Here is a 24,245-nt window from a genome sequence, read left to right on the forward strand (position 1 = left end):
AACGGCACGCAACAGTGACACATTAAAACAAGCAAAACCCAAAGCCCTGGATGTATCCCATGGACCAAGTTCTTCTCGGGGTACGTCTACACTGTGGGATTATTCCAATTTTACATAAACCAGTTTTATAAAACAGACTGTATAAAGTCGAGTGGCTGATGGGGCAAAAATCATTGTCGCGGGTGGTTCTGGGTAAATGTCGTCAGTCATTCCTTCCTCCGGGAAAGCAACGGCAGACAATCATTTCGTGCCCTTTTTCCCTGGATTGCCCTAGCAGACGCCATAGCACGGCAACCATGGAGCCTGTTCAGCTTTTTTTTCACAGTCACAGTATGTGTACTGGATGGCTCGGACAGAGGCGATACTCCAGCGCTACACAGCAGCATTCATTGCTTTTGCATGATGGCAGAGACGGTTATCAGTCGTTCTGTACCATCTGCTGCCAGTGTAATTTAGCAATGAGATGACGGTTATCTGTCCTTCTGTGCTGTCTGCTGCTATCATGGGTGCCCCTGGCTGAGATCGGACGGGGGCGCAAAAGCAAAACTAGGAATGACTCCCCGAGTCAATCCCTCCTTTATGGTTTCTAAAAATAGAGTCAGTCCTGCCTAGAATATGGGATAAGTGTACTAGAGAACCAGTGTACCAGAGAGCTATATGCCATTCATGGGGGGTGCCCCTGCAACAACCCCACCCGTTGCTTCCCTCCTCCCCCCAGCCTTCCTGGGCTACCGTAGCAGTGTCCCCCCCATTTGTGTCATGAAGTTATAAAGAATGCAGGAATAAGAAACAGTGACTTGTTAGTGAGATAAAATGAGGGGGAGGCAGCCTCCCGCTGCTATGACAGTCCAGGCAGGACATTAAGCGGTGCAGAGCAGAGGAGCCCAGCATCCCGCTGCTATGATAGTCCAGGCAGTACAGAATCTTTTCTTTACACAGGAAAGAGAGGGGGCTGATGGAGCTCAGCCCCCAGTTGCTAGGATGAGGATGATTACCAGCCGTTCTGTCTCATCTACTGGGAATGACCAGGAATCATTCCTATTTTTACCCAGGCGCCCCCGGCCGACCTCACCTGAGGCAAGCCAGGAGCACTCATGGGCTGATGGTGACGACGGATAGCAGTTATATTGTACCGTCTGCCACCGGGGAGGGGAGAGGAGCGGATACTGCTCTTCACTGCTGCAGCATCGTGTCTACCAGCAGCATTCAGTAGACACAGGGTGACATTGAAAGAAGTCAAGAAACAATTTCTTTCCCTTTTCTTTCACGTGGGGAGGGGGGAGTAAATTGACGAGCTATTCCCTGAACCACGCCGGACAATGTGTTTGAACCTACAGGCATTGGGAGCTCAGCCAAGAATGCAAATACTTTTCGGAGACTGCTGTGGACTGTGGGATAGCTGGAGTCCTCAGTACCCCGTCCCTCCCTCCCTCCATGAGCGTCCATTTGAGTCTCTGGCTTCCCATTACGCTTGTCACGCAGCACTGTGTAGCCTGGGGATTTTTTTTCAAACGCTTTGGCATTTCGTCTTCTGTAACGGAGCTTTGATAGAACAGATTTGTTTCCCCATACAGCGATCAGATCCAGTATCTCCCATACGGTCCATGCTGGAGCTCTTTTTGGATTTGGGACTGCAATGGCACCAGTGCTGAGCAGAGCTCCACGCTGGGCAAACAGGAAATGAAAATCAAAATTTTGCGGGGCTTTTCCTGTTTACCTGGCCACTGCATCCGAGTTCAGATTGCTGTCCAGAGCGGTCACAGTGGTGCACTGTGGGATACCGCCCGGAGGCCAATACCGTCGATCTGCGGCCACAGTAACACTAATCCAAAATGGTAATACCGATTTTAGCGCTACTCCTCTCGTCGGGGAGGAGTACAGAAACCGATTTAAAGAGCCCTTTATATCCATATAAAGGGCTTCGTAGTGTGGACAGGTACAGCGTTAAATCGGTTTAATGCTGCTAAAATCGGTTTAAACGTGTAGTGTAGACCAGGCCTCAGTTGCACTTGTATAAATCCAGAGTTAAAGTACCTCACACAGATAGCTGTCAAGTGGATCAGAATGTGATCCCATGTCAATGGAATTGTCCACATTTATTAACCTTAATCTGTTCAATACACCACATACACACAAAGCATATCTTCAGGAGGACATACATTCAGTGAGGAATAGAGATTCAGCTCTAGCACATGCCAGGACTTAGAAGTTAAAGGGACAGTTACATATGTAATTATACTACAGTACATATTCGTTCCAATCTATGTATTTTCTTTTCTCTTTGGGGGAAATCTTCTCCCCAGTGCCCAGCTCAAATTAATGCGCTTCCCAGAGCAACCCATAGGGGCAGCTTCAGTTTACTGCCTCGATTAGTATCTGTTGCTCTTTGCCTGTTCCACTGAGGAAGGACCCAGGGATTCACCTCTAGCCAGATCCTTGGCTCTGTCCATCCCACTCTTCCAAAACCTGTCTGCATATGGCCGCAGAGGGAGCCCTGCAGAGCTGCCCGTGGACCCATACGAAGGGGATGTATCCCATGCACATAACCTTGAAAGCTACTGTACACCGCACATGCTCTACTTACCGCATCAATTATAACTGAATGTGGAGTTCTTCCTGTGAAGATATACCCAAGCTTTTTTGCTCCTTTCACTAACGCCCCTTCATCTGTCAATACAAGGAACTTTGCTTTATTGGGGACTAATCAGAAATATAATCAGATGACAATGGAAAAAAACTACTCCCATGAGCATTGCATTGGCAGGATACAGGCAATAGGCAGCTACTGAATCAGAGACGTCTAAAATCTGTTACCGAGAGGAGCTACATCAGCAGCAATTAAAAAGTTTCCATCATAACCCTTAGATAAAGCACACTTGCAGTGGAATTCCTCCTACAAAACTTCATACAGGTTAACAGGGCTGCACACATGTGCTTTATACTTGGCATTCTGTATATAATGCATTGTATTTGTTGATGCATTAACCTATCCTAAATGCTCAATTACTGAGGGACAAGCTATACTCATTGCTATATTTGCTTTCCATGACCAACTCTTAGTATAAACTTTCATGAATGATGTACCTGAATATTTAGATGCTAATATCTAAACTGTATCGTTAAATGTATTAACTTAAATTTGGGTTCTTGCAGATTATGCATTATATGAATTTTATGACTTTTAAACCAAACTTTGTACTTTTGGATAATCTAAGCACTATACCCAGTAGGGATGTAAATAGTGGTTTAAAAAAGGAACCGTGTAACTGATTAAAATTTTATTGGTTACATGGTTAAATGTTTTATGCAGTGCTCTGCTGCCAGCCCCTGCACCCGGGGATCCCGGTCCAGCACCTGCGGCTGGGGACTTCGCAGCCAGCTGCCAGCCGCCACACCCGGGGTCCCGGCTGCCTGCCCGGGGACTCCGCTGTCACCCCTGCATCCAGGGTCCCTCCTGGCTGTTGCCCCCAGGGGGCAGTGGAGTCCTGGGATCCGGCAAGCAGTGGTGTTTAATCATTAATTGTTAACTGAAACCGATGAGACTGATGCTTATCGGTTAACTGGTTAAACATTTACATCCCTAACACCCAGATGTACAGACACTCCTTTCTTAACCTGTGTATTATTTAATTGTAACATTCACTTTAATACAAAATTTTAAATCTGTTACGACTGAAGAGCCACAGTTTGTCTGTTCGTGTTTTGTAAAGTTTTCTTTAAACTTCTCTGGAAAATTAGGAAGATCAAAGCTACGTACATCAATATTTATACAACATGCATTTAATCCAACTTCTGCTGGAATGACTCAACAAACTTCTTTCCACAAAAAAATTCACCATATTCTATTGGAGACTGGGGAAAGTAATGAAGAGCTCAAATAATTCTGCAAGTTGGAACTCAGAGGCAATGCCTCAGGCAGCACCTGTACCACATGCTTAGAGAAAGACACATGTACAATGTACCACATGCTTAGAGAAAGACAAGTGGCAATGTCTGAATTCCCCTGTATCGGTGGGGTCTGCAATGTTCAATTCCATTGATCCTTGTATATCCATGAGAAAAGCCCATCCCACATCCTGAGAGCAGAGCTCACAGCTGAGCCTTCCTATTGTTGGCTCTTCATCCCACTCCTGTACCCAACCCTCCTTGAAGAGAGGTAAGAGGCACAGAGAGGAATTCATGCTCCTTGGACCACATTAAGCACTGAACAAATTTCCACATGGTATGATAAAAAAATCAAGTTATATAAAAAAAACCAACAGTCACTGAGGGGAGCTTGCCACAGAGCTACTCCCCGCACCCCAGTCTGCGGGGCATGCCTGTTCCCTCTGGTCTCCTCTGTTCTCCTCAATAGCACAGAATGGAGAGGAGCATGGGCCCCAATAAATTCTGGACTCAATTCTTTATTGTCTCATGTCCTGTGTAGTTGTTTACACTTTCATAAAGTGGGTGCAGGATGCTGCCAAAGTAGAACGGTGGCAGTGTTTGAGCTCATTTCGCACAGGCATAAAGGACGGCACAAAGGACAAAGCAGTGGTAAATCGGGTACTGCTAGCTCATTGATGGGGCTAGCTTGTGATTGGTTGCTGCAAGGATACAAAAAGGGGATGAAGGAGTCAAAAATGGAGTCTCACCTTGCTAGTTGCCACAAAAGGGTGGCAGAAGTCTTGGGTTGTGGGCCCACCCCACCCCTTTACATAAGCCAGCAGAAGCAGCTGGTAGCAGCAGGGATCACCTCTGAAGGATGAAGCAGTGGCTGTGCTCAATCTGTACAGTGGGGAGCGCCAGGAGATAGTGTACCCTCTGTGCACGCTGGTGTCTTGAAGGCACCATAAAGCCCATTATTAGTCATACAGGAAAGGAGATTTTGTTTGCTTTTAAATGTGGTTTTTAATTTAAGAGCATTTTTTTAAAAGCTCTTGGCTTCTCTCTCCCACCCCACAAAAGGAGAAAATGACCAACCTGGTGAGGAGGCCTGGTAGATTATTGTATTTCCATCTCTCTCAGGAACAACAGTGTGACACACGGCCAGTAGAGTGAGGAACTCCTGTATGTGAGCAGCTGTGGGCTACAATGAACATTACCAAGTTAGTCCGGTACTTTCATTACAAGGAGACTCAATGTATAAGACATAGGCACGTTCTGGATTTTAAAACATAACTCAGTCTCTTTAGATGTGCAACACTCACCTCTCTAACTCAGGGTATTGCCTCTTTCACCTCTCAGCCATGCTAGAATATTGGAGATATCAAGAGCTTGTGCTAATGAACTCTCATTCTGTGTGCAGCACTCGATCTACAGATAAATTACTTACACACACACACACACAGTTGGAAAGCCAGAACCATTGTCCTTCCACTCAAAAAAACAAAAGGGGCTTGATTTTGTACAGCTATGCACCTTGTGTAGTCATTTACATCTTTGCAAGGTAAAAGCAACAGAATTAGTGTAAAATGCTACCATTGGTATAGTGACTGGAAAAATTGAGATTTGGTAGCATTTATACCAGATTTACACAGGTGCAAATGACCACGTAAGGAGCAATGTAGTATAGGATTAGGCCCAGGTGCTCTGCTAAAAAGACTTGTGGAGACAAACATCTTAATTAGTTCTAAGAGAGCTGTACAAATTTGTGAGTGGGATTATATGGCAGGGTTGCTTGTGATGGTTGGGGACAGGGCTCAGCAGCCATGGGGCTCACTACTGAGGTCCTGCTGAGCATTTTCTCTCTCTCTCTCTCTCTAGCCTGCTTGGCTAGTTCTTACTCACATGCTCAGGGTCTAACTTATTGCCACATGTAGGACTGGGAAGGAATTTTCCCCCAGGACAGACTGGCAGTGACCTCAGTGGGGTTATGCTTTCCTCTTCAGTGTGTAAGTGCAGGTTACTTGCTGAGGTCATCTGTGTAGCTCTCTCAATCAATTTCCTGCCATTGCAGGGGCCTTGAGCACTGGTGTACTTTGGTCTCTCCTATTCTCTGCCTGTGGCACACAATTGTTTAGTCTCCTGTGGGCTGTAATACTTTGGTCTAATTTCAGTTGCTGGGACTATCGTGTGGATGCTGGCGGCCTATGATATACAGAAGGTCAGACTAGATGATCTTGTGGTCCCTTCTAGCCTTAGACTCTATGACTATGACTTGAGCTAAAGGTGAAATCTTGAAGCTGACAGCAGTAGTAAGTTCCTTATCTTCTCTATGGGTTGGCCAGTAGACGACAACAACACTCACCTCATCTTGTAAACCTCAGCCTGAACTTTATACAGCCAAAAATGCACAATCAGTTACTATACTGTCCTGCTAGTGTAACCCACACACCTTCTGTCATATCTAGTGGCACTGAGACCACTTAGAGAGAAAGATTCATGAGTTTTCTCTACAGCCTTAGCTAACAGTCAGTTGGCTTTTAGCTCATGCAGTAGAGGCTCATACACTAAGCTCAAGAAATCCCCAGTTTGATCCTGCCCACTGACAACCAGGGTCTATCAGGGTTATGCTAGCACTGTAGCTGGCCTTGCTGAATACACCCACGAAAGCTCATGCTCCAAAACGTCTGTTAGTCTAGAAGGTGCCACAGGACTCTTTGCTGCTTTTAAAAATGACCTGAGATTTTATTTAAAAAAATGATTCCAAGTTTTCCAGTATTCACTCATCTAACCTGGCCTCCTGTATAGCACAGGCCACAGAACTTCCCCAAAATAATTCCTAAAACAGATGTTTAGAAAAACATCCAGTATGGATTTACAAATTGTCGGTAATGGAGAATCCTCCATGATCCATGGTAAATTTTTCCAATGGTAATTACCCTCACAGTTAAAAATTTACACCTTAGTTCCACTCTAAATTTATCTAGCTTCAACTTCCCGTCATAGGATCGGGTGATATCTTTCGCCACCAGACTGAAGAGCCTATTATCAAATATTTGTTCCATAGGTGGGTACTTACAGACGGTAATCAAGTCACCCCTTAACCATCTCTTTGTTAAGCTAAACAGATTGAGCTCCTTGACTCGAATCACTATAAAGCATGTTTTGTAACCTGTAAATCATCCTCGTGGCTCTTCTCTGAACCCTCTCCAATTTATCAACATCCTTCTTGAATTCTGGGCACCAGAACTGGATACAGTATTCCAGAAGCAGTTGCTTCAATGCCAAATACAGAGGTAAAATAATCTCTTTATTCCTACTTGAGATTCCTGCTCATGCATCCAAAGATCACATTAGTTCTTTTGGCCACAATGTCACACTATGAGCTCATGTTCAGCTGATTAAGCATCATGACTCCCAAATCTTTTTCAGAGTCACTGCTTCCCAGGATAGAGCCCTCCATCATGTAAGCATGGACGACTTTCTTTTTTGCCAGATGTATATATTTACATTTAGTCATATTAAAATGCATATTATTTGCTTGTGCCCAGTTTACCAAGTGTTCCAGGTTGTTCTGAATCAGTGACTTATCCTGTTCCTTAGTTACCACTCCCCCAATTTTTGTGTCATCTGCTAACTTTATCAGTCATAGTTTTATGTCTTCTATCAGGTCATCGATCAAAATGTTAAATAACATAGAGCCAAGAACCGATCCCTGCGGGACTCCCCCGGATGATGATTCCTCATTTACAGTTACATGTTGAGGCTTATCAGTTAGCCAGTTTTTAATCCATTTAAAGTGTGCCATGTTAATTTTATATCATTCTAGTTTTTTAATCAAAATATTGTGAAGTACAAAGTCAAACATTTTTCAGAAGTCTCAGTATATTATATCACTACTATTACCTTTATCAACCAAACTTGCAATCTCATCAAAAAAGATTACAAGTTGGTTTGGCAGGATCTATGTTAAATCCATGTTGATTCGCATTAATGACGTTACTCTTCTATAGTTCTTTATTAACAGAGTCTCATATCAGGCACTCCATTATCTTGTTTAGAACTGAGGTCACGCTGACAGGCCTATATGTAGGCAGGTCATCCTGTTGACCCTTTAAAAAATCTAGTACAATATCAGCTTTCTTCGAGTCTTCTGAAACTTCTGCAGTGCTCCAAGACTTATTGAAAATTAACACTGACCATCCAGTGAGCTCCTCAACCAGCTCTTTTAAAACTTCTGGACACAAGTTATCTGGGTCTGCTGATTTTACAATGTCTAACTTTATACCTTCTATTTAACATTGTCCCAAGAACTAGTGGAATGGAAAGAACATTATCACTCTGCATCATCTGTTTTTCCCCCAAATACAGAACAGAAATATTTATTGAATACTTCTGACTTTTTTGTATTATTATTGATAATTCTACCATTTCCAGATAGTAACAGACCAATACCATTGTTAGCATTCTTTTTGTTCCTAATACATTTTAACAACTCCTTCTTATTGTCCTTAACTCTGCTGGTCATAAAGTTCTACTTATGTCCCTTGACTTTGCTTATCAATTTTCTACAATTCTTAACTTTTGATTTACAGTCATTACTACCAACTTGCCCTTTCTTCCATTTGTTATATATTTTCAACTGCCTTTCATTTCCCCTCTAATCTAGGTTGGTTTTTAACCAGCACAGCCTTCTTCCTTAATTGTAGGATTGTGACTTTTGGGGCATCTAGTAAGGTGTTCTTCAAACAATTCTCAATTATTCACCTTTTTCTCAATTCTCCTGCCCAGCTGATTTGGCTCATAATTGTTTTCAGCTTTGTGAAATTGGCCCTATTAAGTGTCTCGTGTGTGTGTGTGTGCGTGTGTGTATACAGAGAGAGAGAGAGAGAGAGAGAGAGAGAGAGAGAGAGAGAGAGAGGTCTGGACTTTATTCTGCTTACACATTATAAATGTCATCAAGTTATGATCACTTGTACCTAAGCTACCATTAACTTTTAGTTCTGTGATCAGTTCCTCTTTATCTGCCAGATTCTGTGAGCAGCTCCTGCCTCATACCAGGCCTCTAATACAAGGGCTTATGTCTCAGGCTCTTTTCCTAATACAAGTGACAGAACCAAAATTAAAACTCTGGAGTTCCGGTCTCTGAGTCTTGTAATTCAACTACTATAATTTCACTTCACCTTGCCCCTTTTTTACAATTAAAAAAATAAGTTTTGGGCAGCTTCAGAGGCAAGGTTAAAAAGAATTCTGCATCAAACTGCAGTTCTACAGTAAGGACAACCTATGTAATAAAATTCTAGGACTGTCACTCTTTGAAGCCTCGAATGTCTGTTGAGTCAGCGTGAAGCAACAGAAACAGCTACAAACATTGTTGAGGGCTCTTTTTGTTTAGAATATCACCAGGCTGAATAATCCCAGAAGTCACTGAGAACAATTTTTAAATTCTCAGCCATTTTGACTTTACAAATTACAAATCATGCGACAGCAAGACATGTATTTATGCCAAGCCTAGAGTCCTAGACTATTGTGATAGCCTAGATAACTCACTCAATTACCATCTCTACTCTACAACTAATTTGCATGCAATAATTTATTGGTTGTATGAGGAAGACTGCAAAGATAGTGGCATACTTGGCCCAGCTGCCACAGTTCTTCAAAACCACCCACACAGCACAAAACCAGTACACGCAATAACCCCAAATACACAGAGCCCCGAATGGCAGCATGCATCACTCATTCCCCACCCACACAATTGAACGCAATCTCCCAGCACTACACAGTCAACACACAAATCAACACAACCATCCACTCAACAATACAACCAGCAGACACAATAACCCTAAACTTCTGTGAAGCCTAGAATGCCTTGAGTCACTGTGAAGTGATGGAAACAGCTACAAGCATGGTTGCGAGCTCTTTTTGTTTAGAATCTGAGCAAGTTCAATCCTCCATGGGATTCACAGTCTGTTACTGCCCAACTTTTAAGTTCTCAGCCATTTTCAGATTTTATTTTAAAAGCCACACATGATTTTACTAATTATACCTATGCAAAAGCAAGGGCTCACAGTTACTAGTAATGCGTAAAAGCCCACATTACACTTCAACTGTAAAATCCACTGCCATTGGCAAGGTTTCTGATTAATTCTTTTTTCACAATACTAAGGCCACAATATTTTGCAACAGCTACTGCATGACACTTCAATTAAAAACTAAGTAAGCTCAAAAATTGTTGGGAAGCAGATGTCTGAGAAAAAGAGAACAGTACACCTAATCCATATATAGTTAGTTTAATTTGTATATTTGTTTTATACTATGAATATTTTAATATACCATGTACAGTTAAGAATGGAATTTGGCTCCCAGTGTTAGACCCCTATGGGATTGCGTGGGTACATCTTAAGAGCAGAATTTGGATCCATCCTGAGCAAATACCGGTAATCATCTAATTTATTATTACATCGAAGAGCAGAGACTACATTCAAGGACATGAACAGATGGTGTATCATCAAAAAGAAATGTGAGAAATGGAAATTTTATTGTCCAGGAGGTTATATGCAGTTGCTGTGTTATTTCTAATGAAAGCAGTGAAACTTATACCCCCATCACCACAAAATATGCAGCCTGCTGGATTCTCATTTCAGCATCTGTTCTGCAAACCTTTGATGTCCACATAACAAATATATTACTTAGCCTATTATGCACTTTCACAACTTCTTTCCATCTGAACCTGCCTTCCCCTGCATCATAGGTTTTAAGTGCTACCTCCTCCTCTATTTGGCTTATATGAAGCCAATTTAATTTGTTGCTGTCTTTATGTTTTCACAGTTTACAATGGATTACATGGCAACCTCTCAATTCTATAGCAACAAATCACTAAACAGTGAGGCCTATCGCTTCAGCTCTTTCACACAGCTGCCATTTGTTTTCTTGCTATATTGTTCCAGTACTGACACAATATTTATTGTGTCAATGAAGACTGAGACAGTATGTTCAAAATACTACCTCAGAATTATGTGCAAAGATCCTCATGTTAATTAACAACTTCTGTGGTTATAATTCTGATTCTCCATTTAAAGTGTTCCCCCTGCCCACACAGACTATCAGATTCTTCACTATTAGTTATGGTTTTCATTTAGTAGAGGAGAACCCAACCATTCTGTCTCTGAAATTCTAACAACAGAGTATTCCTTGTTTAGCCCTTTGGGCCATGCCCTGGCACAAATGCCACCACTGCTTTAACTCTTGATTGCCCTCTCATCCTTCTTTTAGTCTCATTTTTCTTTTTATATATCTGGGCATTTTCCTACTTTTTTATTTTGCTCTTTATCTTGTTTTCCTCCACATCTGCCCACTAGTAGCTCCCACTCCTACCAGCCTCATTGCTCCCAATCTTCTCTCTCCCAGGTACCAGTTATTCCCATCCAATCATGTTAACCCTAATTTTAATATTCGTGCTTAGAAGTAGAAATCTATTTCTTTTCAAATTTCACCCTAAAAAGAGAACCCCTATGGTATATGTAATCCTTACCAAAGCACACGCTGGCCAAGATCCTCAACCCATATACATTGCATTCAATGCACCATGCAAGTCTGGATTTTAAAACAAACATACTCACAAAAATCCAAATTTGCAAGTATGATGATGCCTTCATTGAGTTATGTGAGGGGAACTGAACCCAGGACCACGTGACCTAAAAAGCATGACCCTTTACTGCTTGAGATAAAGGGCAGGGTCTGTTAAATCAGGAGGCAGCGGCAGACTCACAAAAGCATCTGAAGAAGTGAGCTGTAGCTCAGGAAAGCTCATGCTGAAATAAATTTGATTTTGTCTCTAAGGTGCCACAAGTACTCTTGTTCTAAAAGCTCATTATGTTGTCTGGCCACTAGAGGGGGAACAAAGACTCATGCTTTGTGAATACTGGGTCCTCTCTGCCAGCAGAGCAGGTGCATGCACAATCACAAGTACCCAATGTAATTGTCGTGGATTTGGAAATCTGCACCTGTGTGCCACAGCAGGTAGAGCACCGTCGCTTCTATCCCCAAGAATCTCCAGACAGATACAATGAAAAAAAAAATAACAGAAAAAAAGACTTTAAAATGCATCTCTAACTTGGTTGTGACATTTAACGTTAGATCAGGTCCACAGTTCATACCATTTCCAGAAAGGAAGTGGATTGACTTATTTTTCAGTCAGTTTGTTCATAAAGTCTTACAAAACATTTTGCAGGGTCATGTGATGTATATTTACTACCCACACGATAATAGGTCTACTACTAGCACAGCTAGCAAAATAATTACCCATTTTAGTCCCAGGTGGGCTTGGGTCTCACCATTGCCAAATGCCTTCAAATCAGTGGTTTTCAACCTTTTTTTCATTTGCAGACCCCTACAAAATTTCAAATGGAAATGTGTACCCCTTTGGAAGTCTTAGACAGTCTTCAGACCTCCAGGAGTCCATGGACCAGAGACTGAAAACCACTTTTCTAAATGCAATATGACAAGAACAAGTATCACTTCTCATGTCTACCACACCTGTTTAAGGCTCAGTCCTGTAAAATGCTGGGCATCCCCTGAAACATGAAGTCACTAGGAGTTGAAGGTATTCAACACCCTTCAAGCACAGACACAGAAAGAATTAATATCTGACCTCTCTCAACATCCAAACAAAACTCATTTTCCTCTAACTGTCATGGTCTGAAGGTCCCACAAACATGGGAGATGGTTTGTTTGTTTGTTTACCAAATTGCCAGCCATTACCGAATATCTGGGGTTTTTTTTAATTGCACGTATCAATGAGAAGGAAGTGGAGAAGGGGTGTGGACAATCAGCTTTTTTGAAAACTATTTTTTTTCCTCCCAAGCCACGGCAATTTCTTATTGTTTATGTGCTGATGAGTGGATAAAGTTTGGGCTGAAGCAGTTATTTCCTGAAAAGTGTCACAATCCCCTGAAGCCTCCTATAGACTGTTAAAAACTGCAGAATATCCGCACCTGTGTGTTTTATTGAGATGAAAGTCTAGAAGTGTAGAAAATGATGCAGCATTTTTTTATGCCTATGATAAAACAGAACACAGTCAGGGCATGGGGGCTAGTTCTCAGCTCAGCGTTGCGGGTATTTACTGTGCATGTGTAATGCCGACAGACCCCAGTCATGGGCGGGTGGGATGGGACCTCTGGAGCTTAGTGCCTGAGCCTCTACCACCTGAGCTAAAAGCCAACTGGCTGTTAGCTAAGGCTGCAGAGCAGAGTCATTTTATCTCTCTCTCTAAGTGGTCTCAGTGCCATTAGGGGAGACAGCACAGCACATCCAGAAGGTTTGTGGGTTACACATACACAACTCTCAAGTTCCATCAATCAATTTTACCCAGTCTATAAACAGTTTACCATACTCAGCAAACATTATTTTAAGTCCTTGAAAAGTCAGCTACTTCCATTCTAATAAGAATTTAGGGCTTTCTTTCTAAGGAAACAGGCTGAATAATCTCCTTGATTCTGCAGCAAAAAACATCCAATGGAAGCAGCTGTGAAAGGCAAATATGGGCATTCTTTCTTCCCCCAAAACCTAATGAAGAGGTCATGTGGATCCCTCCATATATGTTAAATGACAGTGAATTTTTTCTCCCAGAAAACTTTCTACAGAATATCTCCTTGATTGACAGTCAAAATTGGATTTGTCCATCAGTCAATATTTAGAGTGAGCAATGGACCAAAAGAGCTAAGAAGGTTAAAGAAGATGCAGGTGGACAACAATGTCCCCAGAGGATGGAGAACATTCTCCTGGGATATAAGCTAGATTTGCAACCTTGGGCTGGGAAGTCTGTGTGAAATCAAGGGCTATGCTAATGAGTGAGCACATGTGTATATTTGGTGTTTTTGAAAAGCAATCACAGATTGCTGTAGAGACCAAGGTCCACAAGTTATGCACAAAACATATACAGCACAGGCAGACAATACAAGCTTCCCCATAATACTCCATCAGTGTTGCTCAACCCTTAGTTTAAGGGACCACTTCTAAGGCTGAGAGAGTAATTCAGTCTCCCCAATCCATTTGAATTGGCCTTTCCTCAGGGACTATTGATGAAGGCACCAATTAGTGTAAATTGTGGCATCCACCAAACAATGCATTTCTCATAGACCATAGAGCTGCCATCAAATGTTAACTTACACTCATTCCAGACAGACGCCATGTCTACACTACAAAATTAAGTTGATCTAACGTATATCGGCGTACAGCTGCCACAGTAATTACATCATCCGTGCGTGTCTACATATTGCTCCCCGTGTCAGCAGTGTGTGTCCTCACCAGGAGCACTTGTATTGACTGTACTGTCACTGTGAGGCCCTGTGGAACAGCTCCTGAAAGCCAGTAATTTGGAAATTCTACCTGTGGTCAATGGACCCCTACTATAAAAGTCTTAGCCTGAAAACAGACTGAACAAAATTCAGCTATAAATGTTGCACATGCTCAGCACAGCATTTGATGCAGTGGGAGAAGGGGCACTAAACTGTGGGTTTCTACGGTAACAACACTTCTGGGTTTTGACCTGTAGGTGGGGGTATTCACATACTTTTGCTTGATCAGAAAAACTGAATGCCTTTTGTGGGATCTGAAACTTAAATTTTTATAGTCATCTTTTGTGGACCTCTTAGACATAGTCTGCAAACCCCTATGGAACAAGAGACCACAGGTTGAAAACCACTGATCTAATGAATAAAAATCTGAAGAATGTAAAGACACCCACACTGGGCTGTGGGGATGTGCACGGGACAGGAGCTTTTCTTGATGCAGTTTTGCAATGCAGGGTCAAGTAAAACAATAAAATATATTCTGCTGTCTGGACTACCTCTCTGATGAATAGATGGAAACTGAAATCCACAAACATCTACAGACTCCATGACAGTACATTATGCCACTGATCATTACTAATTCAGTAAACCTTCAAGCATTCACATTATGTTGCAATTATAGTTCTGAAGGATTAGGTGTAAATAGAAGAGAAAGTCATGCAGTTGTGCACAATGTCTCCTTAAAGCTTCTTTTAATAAAAAGATTCCTCACCAAATAATACTTTAAATACTGTACTTAAAATATTGTATGATTACTAATACTAATCTGACCATTTTTATTTTTTTTAAGCTTGGTTCATAATAAACCAAACTCTGAGTTAGAGTGCTAGCAGTCTCTGAGATCCTAAAGAGAAAGGCAAGGGCCAACATTTTCAAAAAACGAATTTCAGCAACTCAAAGCTTAGATTTCAGAAACTGCTGAGTTCCCACCTGAGGAAAAAAGGCCCCTTCAAGACTCCTTCAGTTGGGCACTCAAACCTGGGCCACCTAAAATCACTAGTCACTTTTAAAAGAAGTCTTAACCTAAGTTCATTTTGTAATTAAACTTCCTCTCACGCAGGTTCATATAAGTTAATTTCAGAGTCTGCCTTTGGAATAGTGCAGTATTTAGTGAGACCTGCAGAAAGCACCATGCTGACAGTATCAAGGACCAATATTACAAGGATCAATACTTCTTTCAATGGAAGTCAATTGTTTCTGATAGCACAATATCTCTGAAAAGTCTAGTATTACTGAACCTATAAAATCTCTCTCAGTGGTTAGGATTTTTACCATCCCATGTTATAAAACTGCATCTGTTAACAGAAACGAGCTGGTACCCATATAAAAGTCACTGTTTGGTCAGAGTTCAACATCAGAGGTAGAACTCCTTCCTCTTTTTTACTCTTCCCCTTTAGCTCTCCACTTCTTCTCCCTTCTCATCTCTACTCAACTACTTTTCTCCCCCACTTCCTTTCTTTAATGCTTCTGTCCTCTGTAGAATGCATCAGTAATAGGTGACATGATCATTTGAGCAAATCTGCCAGTGACCTTCCATCCCTGGGAGAGCAGACAGAAAGACCTTGCATATTTTTGAGACATAAGTTAAGTAATATGTGAGAACTAGACTTACATGGTCACTTTCAATATTCTGCAACAGCCTTGGGTCATCAAATTCGCATGATTCACTGGTAGAAGGAGGTAACTGGCTGTGGAGCAAGAAAACAGATTATTACATTTAACACTACAATAGCAACATTTTCTTTTCCATTATTAATCTAGACCTCATCAGGAAATATTAAAGGGACAGCATCAACTAAAAAAAGAAAATCACATTATTGTCTAAAAACATATTATCTACTAGTATTACAAGTAGCACCTAATATTATTTTAAGTTAAAGGGGAAAGTAGGAGGAAATACTTGTCTTTATTTGCAGTTTTTTTTGTTCATTTTACAGCAATTTGCCTATCAGCATTTTCACTCTTTCTCCTGCACAGTCAGTGCTCCCTGTTTGTGGGTCTTTCACTCATCAACAGAAGAAAGAAAAATTTTTCAAAAATCAGAAAAAATGTGGCTGCAAAACAACAGAAATTGGTAGAAGACACAGGGCAGGTGTAGTATCAAATGTTACTTTTAAATATGTTTGAGATTACTAGATTTTGTTCGAAATGGACTAGATTTAAAGTTGACTGTGTTCCTTTGAATCAGGTAGATCTGTTTAATTAAAAAGTTTTGATTTTAACCATCTCAAAATTTATCATTTCTCTCTCTCAATCTCTACTCCTCTCCATCTATCTTTACTAGAAACAGTCTCTTTTGGGATCTTTCATATCAATAAAACCTGCCTGAACTTTTCAAGTTGTCCTGTAGGCCCATGCTTACGCAGTTGAATGATGCTAATATAGTATAGCACTGCCCAGAACACTTTCAGTAAAGAATCCTTCATGGTGCTGTAAAGCAGAGGCTGGGAAGCATGGTGTTGATTCAAGAAGCAGCATTCCCTTCTCTCTTGTAGGTAACACTGTGTCCTGTGTACTAAGGTAGCAGCAAGAGAGGGCACATCAGAGAGATGGAAGGGAGCAATTGCAAGGGGGAGTGGAGAAAAGAAGTGCAAAAAGGTGGTGGAGGGGAAAAAACTTGCAGAGAGAGGGGAAAAAAAGAGGAAAAGATGCAAGAGGAAAGTAAGAAGGAAGAGCAGAGGAAAAGGAGACCATGGGAGACGGGGAAAGAAACAAGAAGGAAAGAAATAGGATGTGAGCAAGGAGAAGAAAAAGATGGTGGAATAATGATGGCAAAGAAATGAACAGAGGAGGAAATGGAAGAAAAAACAGAAGGCGAGGCAGAGACAGAAAATCCACCCCACCGAAAGTAGCTCCTCATGTCAGTTAGACAAGAAGTGCTTCTTCCTTTCTTAGAGGCCACTTCAGGACCTGGGAAGAGGCAGGATCAATAGGGAAACCCAACTCACTTGGCCAATGGTAAGAAAACTTAAATCAAAATGAAACAAAAACTTAAAGGAAAGAGGGAAGAGGCTCAACATATTTTGGCAGAAAGGGAATTGCATCCCGTTTTCAACTGTTTCCTCGGACAGAAACTCCAATGTACACCTTCCTCATTGCTAACCTATATTTGTCATTCACAGCCAGTGCACACCTTCCTCTGGCATCTCTTCTTTCCTGCCTCATTTCAATCTGAATCAGTTACAGTGGCAGTGACAGTTCTTGCCTATAGCTCCCTGTCATGATTTTGCCATGAGATCACTCTGGAGGCCTACACAGACTCCTGTCTCCTATTTTTTTTTTATTTTTCCATTAAAAAAACCTATTGTAAACAAAAGAAGCCCTCATGTCATCTGCCTAGATACTTCCATTCAGACAGTTCTTGATCAGATTGCAAGTTAACATAAGAACATAACAACAGCCATACTGGGTCAGACCAAAGGCCCATCTAGCCCAGTATCCTGTCTTCCGACAGTGGCCAATGCCAGGTGCCCCAGAAGGGATGAACAGAACAGGTGTTCCATTCCCTGTCGCACATTCACCAACCTCTGGAAAAAGAGGCTAGGGACACTATCCCTGCCCATCCTGGCTAATAGCCATTGGTGGACCTGTGTCCTCCATGAATTTATCTAGCTTTTTAAACCCTGTTATAGACTTGGCCTTCACAACATCCTCTGACAAAGAGTTCCACAGGTTGACTGTGCATTGTGTGAAGATATACTTCCTTTTGTTTGTTTTAAACCTACTGCCTATTAATTTCATTTGGTGACTCCTAATTTGTGTGTTATGAGAAGGAGTAAATAACACTTCCTTATTTACTTTCTCCACACCAGTCATGATTTTATAGACCTCTATCATATCCCCCCTTAGTCATCTCTTTTCCAAGCTGAAAAGTCCCAGTCTTTTTAATCTCTTCTCATATGGCAGGTATTCCATATCCCTAATCATTTTTGTCTTGCCTTTTCTGAACCTTTTCCAATTCCAATATATCTTTTTTGAGATGGGGAAACCACATCCGCATGCAGTATTCAAATTGTGGGCAAACCATGGATTTATATAAAGGCAACATGATATTTTCTGTTTTACTAGCTATCCCTTTCTTAATGATTCCCAACAATCTGTCAGCTTTTTTGACTGCTGCTGCACACTGAGTGTGTTTTCAGAGAACTATCTACAGTGACTCCAAGATCTCTCTCTTGAGTGGTAACAGCTAATTTAGACCCATCAATTTATATGTATAGTTGGGATTATGTTTTCCAGTTTGGATTACTTTGCATTTATCAACATCGAATTTCATCTGCCATTGTCTTGCCTAGTCACCCAGTTTTGTAAGATCCCCTTGTAGCTCTTTGCAATCTGCTTTGGACTTAGCTATCTTGAGTAGTTTTGTATCATCTGCAAATTGTGCCACCTCATTATTTACCCCTTTTTTCTAGATCATTTATGAATATGTTGAATAGGTCAGGTCCCAGTATAGACCCCGGGGGACATCATTATTTACCTCTCTCCATTCTGAAAACTGACGGTTTATTCCTACCCTTTGTCTCCTATCTTTAACCAGTTACTAATCCACAAGAGGACCTTCCCTCTTATCCCATAGCAGCTTACTTTGCTTAGGAGCCTTTGGTGAGGGACCTTCTCAAAGGCTTTTTAAAAAGAATTCTAGTAGATTGGAGAAGCTGTATTTCCCTTTATAAAAACCACGTTGATTCTTCCCCAACAAATTATGTTCACCTATGTGTCTGACAGTTCTGTTCTTTACTTTTCTGTTCTTTACAGAACAATAAGCAATGGTCTCAAGTTGCAGTGGGGGAGTTCTAGGTTGGATGTTAGGAAAAACTATTCCATTAGGAGGGTGGTGAAGCACCGGAATTGGTTACCTCGGGAGGTAGTGGAATCTCCATCCTTAGAGGTTTTTAAGGCCCAGCTTGACAAAACCTTGGCTGGGATGATTTAGCTGGGGTTGGTCCTGCTTTGAGCAGGGGGCTGGAATAGATGACCTCCTGAGGTCTCTTCAAACCCTAATCTTCTATGATTCTATAGTTTCAACCAGTTTGCCTGGAACTGAAGTCAGGCTTTGTCATAAACAGACTGTTAAGGGTTAATGTCTCTTGTACCTGTAAAGGGTTACAAGCAGGGAACGGGACATCTGACCAGAAGACTAATCAGAAGACAAGATACTTTTAAATTTGGGCGGAGGGAAGCTTTTGTGTGTGTTCTTTGTCCGTTGTGGGTTCTTCTCCCGGAGGGTCTGGGAGAGACCAGACATTACTACAGGCTAAGTTTTTTTTCTAATAGTAAGTAAAAACAGGCGGTTTAGGTTTTTTGATTGTTTTACTCTATTTGCAATTGTGGATCTGGCTGGTTAACTTTTATATGTGTAGTTGCTGGGAATATTTTGATTTGTATTGGTACTGGGGGGAAAATCTCTTTATGGTGTCTCTAAGCTATAGAACCCTGTAAAATTTACATCTTGAAGTTACCGAGATAAGTCTTTACTTTTTCCTTTCCTTTATTAAAAGATTTCTTTTTTTAGAGAACCTGATTGATTTTTTTTTTCTGGTCTCCCTTGTTTTATTTTAGGGAATTGGGATAATTCACCAGGACGGGTGGGGGAGACAGGAGGGGGGAGAGAGAGAATCTCTCTCTGTTTTCCTTGAATCTGTTTGCCTCTTTGTGGAAGGGAAGGGAGATGCTTCTCTGTATGGTGATTTAGAGGTTAGATCAGTATCTCTCAGGATAGCCCAGGGAGGGAAATTCTGAGAGGGGGAAAGGTGGGGGAAATGGTTTATTTCTCCTTGTTTTAAGAACCCAAGGGATGTGGGTTCTTGGGGTCCCCAGGCAGGGCTGCCCAGAGGATTCCGGGGGCCTGGGGCCATCGGCAGCAGGCGGCTCCGGTGGACCTCCTGCAGGCGTGCCTACGGAGGGTCCGCTGGTCCCGCGGCTCCGGTGGAGCATCCGCAGGCACGCCTGCGGGAGGTCCACCGGAGCTGCGGGACCAGCGGACCCTCTGCAGCCATGAATGCAGGAAGTCCACCGGAGCCGTGGGAGTGGCAAGCGGCAGGGGGCCCCCCGCGCAGCGAAATGTCTAGAGCCGGCCCTGTTCGGTGGCGGGGGGCCCTTCCGTTCTGGGACCCGCTGCTGAAGTGCCCCAAAGACCCGCAGTGGGGGCCTCCCGCCGGCGAATTACCGCCGAAGCGGGACCCGCCGCCGAAGTGCAGCCCGCTCTTCGGCGGTAATTCGGTGGCCAGGGGTCCCCACCACGGAACTTCGGGGCACTTCGGTGGCGGGTCCTGAACGGAAGGGCCCCCCGCAGCCGAATTACAGCCATAGACCGGGTTGCACTTCGGCAGCAGATCCCTCTTCGGCGGTAATGCGATGGCGGGGCTCCTTCCGCCCCAGAGTGGAAGGACTCCCCCGCCAGTGAAGACTGGGAGTGGAAGAAGCTCTGGGGCCCGGCCCCGCAAGAGTTTTCTGGGGCCCCAAGCGAGTGAAGGACCCCGCTCCAGGGGTCCCGAAAAACTCTCGTGGGGGCCCCTGCGGAGCCCGGGGCCTGGGGCAAATTGCCCCTCTTGCCCCCCCCTCTGGGCGGCCCTGTCCCCAGGGAAGGTTGGGGAGGTCAGAGTGCCCCAAAACACTATATTTTTGGGTGGTGGCAGTGCTATCAGATCTAAGCTGGTAATTAAGCTTAGAGGATTCAGGTGCTAGTATCTCATTTTCTGAACTCTAAGGTTCAGATCTGAGAGAGAATGCTGTGACAGGCTTACTGGCATGTAATTGCCGTGATCACCTCTGAAGAACTTTTTAAAAATTGGCCTCACATTAGTTATCCTCCAGTCATTTGGTACAGAAGCTGATTTAAATGATAAGTTACAAACCACAGCAAGCAATTCTGCAATTTCACATTTGAGTTCCTTCAGAACTCTTGGGCAAATACCATCTGCTCCTGGGGACTTATTACTGGTTAATACAATGGTTCTCAAACTTTAGCAACCCAAGGACCCCCATTTTGATTTAAAATTTTTTGCAAACCCCCACCCCCGACCCTCCTCTTCCTGCCCCCACTCACTCCTACCCCTGCTCTTCCCTGCTGCTTTCCGCCCCCTTACCAGAGTGTGCCCTCTCCGCACTCCTCCCCCTCCCTTCCAGTGCCTCCTGCGTGCCAGAGAACAGCTGTTCCCCCACATTCAGGAGGCATTGGGAGGGGGGGGGAAGAGTTCAAGGCGGGAGAGGGAGGAGGATTTGATCAGCGGGGCCCACGGAACCCCTAGAGTACCCTTGCAGACCCCAGTTTGAGAAACTCTGGTTTAATACATATTTAATAAATACATAGTTACATACTTAGTACCATTTATAATATATGTGTCCATCACAAAGCTTTGGGGGCCATTCAGAAATTTAAAAACACAATTAGTTTGGAAACACATCAGCTACAATGGCCTGAAGTTCAAGCATTCCCCTAAACTAGCAGCACAAAGGCTAAATCAAGACTCTTCCCTACTCCGGTAGAGACCTGACACAAAATGAGTGTTTTGTACCGTGCTCTGAAGGAAAAGCTCTTTTCCCCTAGTTTGTGATCCCTCTTGCCCATTCTTGCCCAATCAGTAAATTTAAGCCTCTGGGGAAGATTCACTACTCCTGCACCTATGGAGGGAGCTATACTACAAGGAAGCTTCACTCTAATTGTGGCTGTGGCTTCACGGGCCACATCAGGAGTAGCATTGAGTTAACATCTCCCACCCAGCTTGATCCACTCACTCCCACGTCAGTTTCTACCCACTTTGGGGGCTCTACCGACTGGCTGCAGGACCTCAGGCAAAATCTAAGTTCCACCTTTGCACCCTAACTGTAAGTGGACACAGCCATGTGGGGCAGACAACTTAGAAGTGACTATATCCCTTGGGCTTTTCCATTCTGGCTCTAAACTTTGGACAAACAATAATCTTTCATTTATATGTGTTAGATATGTGTTAGCTGTCTTCCTTTGTATAGTCCCAAACTAGTTCCAGTCAATGATTATTACCTAAAGTCTTCTGATGAACGTTCTCTTTCCAACTCTGGAAAGTGACTAAAAGAAGGAAAAAATGTATAGTTATTGGCTAGTTTGATAAAAGAAAGGGAGTACATGACAACATAGAGCTAAGCAGTTAAAAAAAATCAGGTTTGAAGCACCAGTACTCTGGAAACATGTTCATCAACTTGCAGCAGAGATTTAACCTTCCTCCTTCCAAAGACTTAAATTAAATACCATGTAACATACCCTGAAAGGCTATTTTGGATGGGATCTTAAATACTGAAGACACTTCCTGGTTTCCATCAACATTAAAGGATAGATTTTTAAGGAATCAGAATGCTAGGAACATGCCCCCAAATACACTACTAACAGTACGTCTAATTTGTACAAGCAGTTACCATGACAACATGTGCAAATGGCCAGATAGGGAATTAATTTCAAATGGGGGAATTCATATACCTTCACAAGTGCTTTACAAACTAGCAGACCTCAAAAAGTATAACTAATTTTTTAGGAGAGGCAAAATAGAAGAAATTAAAGACATATATACTTTATGTTATAAAAACGTGGCCACAGAAGATTCCATACGGGGATTATGCAGCCCTGGGGATTCAGGCACAGGTTCCCAGGAGCTAGAAACCAAATTGATTCTTTGTATTAAAAATAAACAAACACAATGATTTAAAGCAGACAGCATAACAATGAGAAGTAGTTGTCCTTTCTGGGGGAACGTTACCAGACAAAAGAATGAAGAATTGGTCACTAAATATGAACTATGGGCTAAATCCTAGTTCAGCTAAAGTCAATTATTTTAGTTGGATAAGGTCTTGACCCAACATTTGGTTCCCCTAAGGAAAACCCTATGATGAAAGGCCTGAAACTCATTTAGCACCACTTGTTTCATTCCATCCAATTAGGTAAGAGGAAGAGGAGAACACCTTATTCAAACAAACCTTTCCACCATCACATTTAAATTATTTCAACCTTTGCATTCCATAATTAATGCTGCAGGAGAAACTAACAATTTATTTTATGGGCACAAAAATGAATTTCTCTTAATACAACCAAACAGTCAAATTTAATTTTATTACAGAACAGAATACCAATTTGCAGAATTAATAAAATTAATTATTAAGCTATGGAGTTTATAGAAATAGTACCTACCCATATGTCACTCCAGCAATACTACATTTCTTGAAGTTCATAATATTGCATGTTAGAGTGCCTGTTTTATCAGAAAACAGGTATTTTACCTAGAATACAAATGAAACAATTGTAGCAACTTCACAAGATTAACTTGCACATTAAATCAGAAAAAAAATCACAAGGAAGTATGCATGTTTAGGAAATACAGCAGTACAGGCCAATGCAAACTTGTTGCAGTTTGTCAGAGATGATTAGTTCTATCTTACAAAAGCTACAGGCAAATTCCCAGGAAAAATATTTAAAATAAGAGTTAATATTGGTAATATAGTTCCTCTGAAAACAAGTAAGGACCAGATCCTGAGTAGTTATAAATTGTCAGAGCTTCATTATAATCAGTGGCGCTATGCTGATTTACACCAGCTGAAGATATAGCGCTAGAAGTTTAAATGAACAAAATGCTAAAAAAAAAGTGTCTGTAAATTCTCAGTTAAGGATCCAACACCAATTTTAATTTAAAAAAATTCTGCATGAGGTCCTGTGAACTGCAAATCCATCCATCACTTACAGGCTGGAGACCAGTACCTCCTCACATTCCTGCTTTGAATCAGAGACCATTGCTCATTTTCCACATATCTGACAGATATTTACCCGAGTCTTGTTTGTTACTTGGCTATGAAAGGCTCCACTGACACCCATCCACACCTTCAATACCACCTGGAGATCCCACTGTACTCCACCAGCCCTCCAGATGTGTGTTAACGTTCCTAACTTCCATACACAAGCCAGGCATTCACCTCTACACCTTTATAATGAGGGTATTAATTCCCCTTAAAGATATAAACTGAAAGGGTCATACCGTCATACAACAAAAGTCTTATGCTGTTGTGACTCAC

General features: G+C 42.3%; 1 protein-coding gene across 2 annotated transcripts in view; it reads right to left on the minus strand.

The window, feature by feature from the left end:
• The window catches only part of ATP8A2 (ATPase phospholipid transporting 8A2), a 591,777-nt gene that overhangs the window by 463,576 nt on the left and 103,956 nt on the right, over positions 1 to 24,245 (minus strand). For both annotated transcript variants that reach the window (XM_030562288.1, XM_030562284.1), the window contains exons 14-18: positions 23,371 to 23,459; positions 22,216 to 22,260; positions 15,826 to 15,901; positions 4,963 to 5,068; positions 2,585 to 2,667 (exon numbers count right to left, since the gene is read on the minus strand). In XM_030562288.1, the coding sequence (XP_030418148.1) occupies positions 2,585 to 2,667; positions 4,963 to 5,068; positions 15,826 to 15,901; positions 22,216 to 22,260; positions 23,371 to 23,459 (399 nt within the window). The remainder of the gene's footprint in view (positions 1 to 2,584; positions 2,668 to 4,962; positions 5,069 to 15,825; positions 15,902 to 22,215; positions 22,261 to 23,370; positions 23,460 to 24,245) is intronic.

Source organism: Gopherus evgoodei, chromosome 1, assembly GCF_007399415.2.
Source record: "Gopherus evgoodei ecotype Sinaloan lineage chromosome 1, rGopEvg1_v1.p, whole genome shotgun sequence".
NCBI classification, from domain to species: domain Eukaryota; kingdom Metazoa; phylum Chordata; order Testudines; family Testudinidae; genus Gopherus; species Gopherus evgoodei.